Below are 5,993 nucleotides of genomic sequence, written 5' to 3'. Positions count from 1 at the left end.
GGAGGCTGTGGTTGCTGCTGCACGCAATGTTGATGGTGAACAGATCAAAACACTGACAGAATCCATGGATGGCAGGCTTTTGAGTGTCCTTGCAAAGAAAGGTGGCTATATTGGTCACTGATTTGTTTTTGTTTTGTTTTTGAATGTCAGAAATGTATATTTGTGAATGTTGAGATGTTATATTGGTTTCACTGGTAAAAATAAATAATTGAAATGGGTATATATTTGTTTTTTGTTAAGTTGCCTAATAATTATGCACAGTAATAGTCACCTGCACACACAGAGATTCCCCCTAAAATAGCTAAAACTAAAAACTACTTCCAAAAATATTCAGCTTTGATATTAATGAGTTTTTTGGGTTCATTGAGAACATGGTTGTTGTTCAATAATAAAATTAATCCTCAAAAATACAACTTGCCTAATAATTCTGCACTCCCTGTATGTGTAAACAACCCTAATAGTTAATGGGTCCTAGAGTCATTTGAGGACCTCATGGGCCATGTGGTGGCCAGTCATCGAGGATCTTCTTTTGGGCCAGTCTGACACTCATTTTGACTGGCTAAATATACTAATATATTTTTGATTATTGGTCACTAATGGTGGGTTTACATAGATGGTGTAACATGCCCATAGCGGTCCCATAAATAATTGTCCAATATGGAGGCAATCCTCTATTAACACAGCATTATGGAAATCTACAGACAGTGCTCCAGACAGGTACAGTCCACCCGCTCCACTGAACCATGAAGCGAGGAGGCATCAGCGATGGTTAAGATGGTACCTCTTGGCAAGCCTTTACCAGTGGCAATACCAGAGACTTCTCCAGGTGTTAAAGCTCTATTCCACATTGCAAATCCTGCCAATTGTCCAACAAAAGCTTCCGAGCTGTCAAAGCCACCACCCAAGGTGTCCTGTTCTTGGCCAAGAACTAAAGATCCTCCAGGAGGGATCTCATAACCTTTCTGAAATTTGGAGCCAATAACAATTAACCTGCGGTCAACATAGAACCAGTATTTGCCTTGGATGGAGGACCAGATGAAGCAGGTGTGGTGCCAACTGCCATCTGCCAGCGGGACAAGCGGGAGTTCTCGGAAAGCCGGGTCTCCAATGACAAAGTGAAGTGAGTCATAGGTGGCACCATGTCTGCCATGAAGAACCAGCTTGTTGTCGTTCTCTTCTGTTGCATATGAAAGGATGGTGCCTACGTAGCTTACATTAGTCTTCACCCAGCTGCAGATGGAGAGTTCATGCAAGGGTTCCCTCAATCCCTTACCGAATGTTGCGAAGTTCTCCGTGGAAGAATTGGGGAAAATGAGCATAGAATCCACGTTGCAGACTGAAACCAAAAACAAGAACATGTTGTGATCATACAGTATACGTACATATACACAGGACATACATATACCTTCAGGGGTGCAGCTGAAATTGGCACCCATCAGATTGTGTTTCTGCTGTAACTGGGGCCTAGGAAGTGTACATTAGGTCAGACTACTGGTCTGGGGCCTTGATTTTTGGGTCTGGCCTGTACATGGAGGGGTCTAGTGTGTGGTCTGAAATCATATTTTTGTCTCTGGTCTGAGGTCTTCAATTTTTGTCTGGTTTGTGAATGGAGGGGTCTGGTCTGGGGTATGAACTCTGATAAAGAGAACATCACAAGTTCTACACAGCAACCTACTGGTTTTTGAGCAAAATGATTTTGGCCTCATATTTTTTCTATGGTCTGGGGTCTTCATTTTTGGCTCTGGTTTGGGGCCTGAAATGTTTTTTTTTTTTTTTTTGTTCGTGTCTGGAGTTTTCATTTTTACATCTGGTCTGAAAATGGAGGGGTTTGGTCTAAATATTTTTATTTTATTTTTTTATCTGGTCTGTTTAAAGTTTTTAATTTGATTTTGTAATTTATTTTAAGGTCTGAGTGAATTAATTTAGGGTTATGGGTTCTGAATCTTTTGCTGTATAACACCCAGAAATTGTAGATGCATATACATCTTTGGCTGTGTTTATATCTGTGCACAAGATGGCGGCACATATAACTCATTTTAGCGCCTGTGTGTGCTTAAATCCGTGAAAAAGTGTCAGTGATGCCTCCGTGAATATGTCCACGATTAATCCGTGTCGGGTCCGTGTGTCCGTTTTTTGCTGTACGTGTGCCATCCTTGTTTCACTGACTCGGCACAGCTGAAAATTTTTTTTCAAAGCATCTCTTCCTAATGATCTGTGAAACACGGATGAAACACAAATGGCATCCGTGTTGCATCTGTGGTTTTCATGGGCCCGTAGACTATAATGGGCGTGATGGATTAGTGAACATGGACAAATTAGAGCATGCATCTGTGCTAAAACACGGACCCACGGACCGTGGTAAAAAACTGATGTGTGAATACACACATTAAAATTAATGGGGAGAACACGTACAGCACACGTCCGTGGAACACGGACGTGTGAATGAGGCTTAAGTCCGGGTTCTCACAGATCCCACCAGTCTCACCAACATGGTACCTAAAGAGGCAGGATACATGAACCCTGATGCCTGACATCCGCTGACTACATTTGATAATCTTACGTGTTGCTGGGACCTTGGTGGTCTTCTCTTCTGGTTCTGGGGCCTCGGTGACTTGTAATGGCCTCCTTGTACTGTGTACATATGGAGCTTTGATCCCTCCAGGAGGGCTGTCATCCTTGGTCACATTTCCTCTTAAGGCTAAAATCTGGATGACATTACTAGCGATGTGGTCATCCGTCACCTGGTCTTCATACTGGGTAGTTTTGTGGTTCTGATGTGGAACCAGTGTCACACTTGATGGTGCCCTTGTAGTTTGGAGACGAGTTGTCTTTTCCTTGGTTGGACCGAGCGTCCTGGTCTCCTCTCTATGTTGAGCTGCCATGGGAGACATCTTACCAATGGTGGTCATCAGGTCTTCTTGCAACTTTTTCATCTGATTATGTTTGCCCTGGAGCTTTACCATGCGTTGTTGGGAAGTTTTAGGTCCAGAGTCGGTATGTGATGGAACTTCTTGTCTGGTTTCAGGGGTTCGGTTCATCACTTGTGGTGCCATCAAAGCACTTGGTGGCATGATCTCATTTTGGTGCATATTCTGCAACTGCATCTCCAAATCCACTATTTTGCCTCCTTGTCTTTCCACAGACTCGCGGAGCATCTCCATCCCCTTCTGTAACGCGCTCTTGTCCTTCACCAGCTGGTAGATGATCCTCTTCTGGCCGCTGAGGGCCGATGTCAGGTTGGCCACAGTCACGTCTCGAACTTTGTTCTCTTTGGTTAGCTGCTTGTTTCTCTCTGCCACGGCCTGTTCCAGGGTGGAGAACTTCAAGTCCAACTTTTTGGTTTTCTTCTGAATCTTTTTCAGCCAGAATTTGATGCCATTTAGCTCGGCCTGCGTCACCTCGTTGGTGACGTTGAAGTTTTCGGCCAGTGATTGCTGCTGGTTGTGAATATGATGGAAGCGGGCGTCAATGTTGTAGGAGACGTTGTAGTTTTCAGCGATTCCTTGTAGACGGGTCAAGGTGACTTCCTGAAAGCGACGAAACTGCAAAGAGACACATTGTGGATTATTTGGCGAACTCCATAAACAATCTGTGACATCAGAATCTCATAGTGCAGGAGCTTATAATAGTGCAGCATCTGATATCAGTCACATAGATAGATGGAAATGTCTCTGGAGATATTTGACAGGGGGGAGGGAATTTTTAGAGTTCCTCCCATGTAACAGCGGCTGATGTGCGCTGCTGTTCCCCTGCTTACCGCCGCGGTCCCGGGCGCAGTGTTCAGTGGTGATCTGCTGCCAGTGTTTCCTTTCAGCCCTGGCCACAGCATGCTTTCTGCTTGTTTCCTGCAGCATTTACTTAAGGGCCGGCGCCCGTTACTTCCTGTATTTTATGGGTTAGATCATGTGACCTCGCTGACCAATCCTAGCCCTCCTGCACATATATAAGTGGCTCAGCCCCCTTCCCAGATGCCTCACTGTCAAGGTCCTCATGTCCTGCTAAGGTTCCTGATATCCGCTACCTGTTAGATCCCTGCCTGCTTGCCTTGACTCTCCTGTTGCCGACCCAGATTGCCTGACCTGTACCTGTGCCGCCTGCCCTGACCTATTACCAGTCTGACTTCGCCTCTGCCTCATCCTTCGGTCCTGCACTGTTGCTCCTGGTTATGACTTGGCCTGCTGACAATGCTTGTACCTCTGGTACCTTGCTCAGGTATCTCCTGGTCCGCCTTGACCAGCTGCCTTGTGTGCCTATCCTTCTCAAGAGGTAGCGACCTGGTGTTCCCCTCGGGAAAGTCTATCCCCACCATCAGGGGTACTGTGAAGAATGAGGGGTTCACTTAGCCAACGCCCTTAGAGGAGTTAGGACACGTGGCACAGTGGGTTCATGACATCCCAGTTGTCCCATTGAACAATTAATATAGCCAAAATGGCTGATAACAGAGAACAATAGAAGACAGACACCTGCACAGCAAATGCATATGACGGCTCGCAAGGAAACGTTTGAATGCCGCTTTATTCCTTTGAAAGTAAAACCAGGCAACCATAAATCACTGCTGACCATCAGCACAGTGCCAGGCAGGTGCTGCAGCTTTTTCAGGCTGCAGTTGACACTTCTGTCAGCCGTCCGCAACCACCAGGAGAAAAAGGCTTCATGAGACACCTGGGATTGGTTCACGGAGAGTTCACACTCATAGATCCACAGGTAATAGAGTGTGAACTCTGCAGACTCTGAACCAGAAGGGAATGTGCAGCTTTGAAGCAGGCATAATTGAGCTCACAGCTCTGGAGTATAATACAGGATGTAACTCAGGATCAGTACAGGATAAGTAATGTATGTACACAGTGACTGCACCAGCAGAATAGTGAGTGCAGCTCTGGAGTAAAATACAGGATGTAACTCAGGATCAGTACAGGATCAGTAATGTATGTACACAGTGACTCCACCAGCAGAATAGCGAGTGCAGCTCTGGAGTATAATACAGGATGTAACTGAGGATCAGTACAGGATAAGTAATGTATGTACAGAGTGACTGCACCAGCAGAATAGCGAGTGCAGCTCTGGAGTATAATACAGGATGTAACTCAGGATCAGTACAGGATAAGTAATGTATGTACACAGTGACTGCACCAGCAGAATAGTGAGTGCAGCTCTGCAGTATAATACAGGATGTAACTCAGGATCAGTACAGGTTAAGTAATGTATGTACACAGTGACTGCACCAGCAGAATAGTGAGTGCAGCTCTGCAGTATAATACAGGATGTAACTCAGGATCAGTACAGGATAAGTAATGCAATGTATGTACACAGTGACTGCACCAGCAGATTAGTGAGTGCAGCTCTGCAGTATAATACAGGATGTAACTCAGGATCAGTACAGGATAAGTAATGCAATGTATGTACACAGTGACTGCACCAGCAGAATAGTGACTTCAGCTCTGCAGTATAATACAGGACCATAATAAATCAGCACTTATTGCTTATCTGTCTGGCTCACCTGCTCCTCCAACCGTCTAAAACGTTCAAAGAAAGGCTTCCTCTGTTCTAGAAGACGGGTCTGTTCCATGAAGACACCCGGAAGACACAGGACGAAGAAAACTAATAGTGATCTGCACATGTTTCCACCTGACCCCATCTCCGGAGAATTTTCTTTTTTGTGTTCAGTGTACTCTCCTGTGACCTCTTTTTGATGCTCCTCTTCTTTGCCTTTATTGTATCATCCCTTTAATTCCTTGTATTTTATCCTCCTTCTTCTCTCCTCTCACGTGCGTCTCTGCTGAGCTGTCCCCTCTAGTCCTCCACTCCTCACTCCAAACTTCTTCTCTCTTCTATTTCTACACCCCCCCCCCCCCTACTGCCTCCATCCACAAATAGATGAGTTTTGCAGACACCAGGACTATTCCTAATGAGCCAATTTTAGCCACCAGAAGAGGCTCCAGAAAAAAGTGATATTTATGGGAGACTAAGAAAGTGACTGCGGTATGTCAGACTTA

General features: G+C 45.3%; 1 protein-coding gene across 1 annotated transcript; it reads right to left on the bottom strand.

Annotated features, from left to right (window-relative positions):
- Nucleotides 1-458: 458 nt before the first annotated feature.
- On the bottom strand, nt 459-5,748 carry PTX4 (pentraxin 4). The gene is made up of 3 exons (XM_040440437.1): nt 5,498-5,748; nt 2,561-3,542; nt 459-1,336 (listed from the first exon to the last, which is right to left on the bottom strand). Exons 1-3 carry the CDS (start codon nt 5,633-5,635, stop codon nt 696-698), a joined length of 1,761 nt encoding a protein of 586 aa, XP_040296371.1. The 5' UTR covers nt 5,636-5,748; the 3' UTR covers nt 459-695.
- Nucleotides 5,749-5,993: the final 245 nt, after the last annotated feature.

Source organism: Bufo bufo, chromosome 7 (genome assembly GCF_905171765.1).
Source record: "Bufo bufo chromosome 7, aBufBuf1.1, whole genome shotgun sequence".
In the NCBI taxonomy this organism is placed as follows: Eukaryota; Metazoa; Chordata; class Amphibia; order Anura; family Bufonidae; genus Bufo; species Bufo bufo.
The sequence above is the reverse complement of the archived record's forward strand: the minus strand, read 5'-3'. Positions and strand labels throughout refer to the sequence as shown.

What these genes read in the sequence shown, in the direction of transcription:
- PTX4 (XM_040440437.1), bottom strand. Translation starts at nt 5,635, where the DNA reads ATGGGGTCAGGTGGAAACATGTGCAGATCACTATTAGTTTTCTTCGTC. An exon ending in TTAGACGGTTGGAGGAGCAG is followed by an intron (nt 3,543 to 5,497) that starts GTGAGCCAGACA and finishes GTCTCTTTGCAG; the next exon opens with TTTCGTCGCTTTCAGGAAGT. An exon ending in CACCAAGGTCCCAGCAACAC is followed by an intron (nt 1,337 to 2,560) that starts GTAAGATTATCA and finishes TTTTGGTTTCAG; the next exon opens with TCTGCAACGTGGATTCTATG.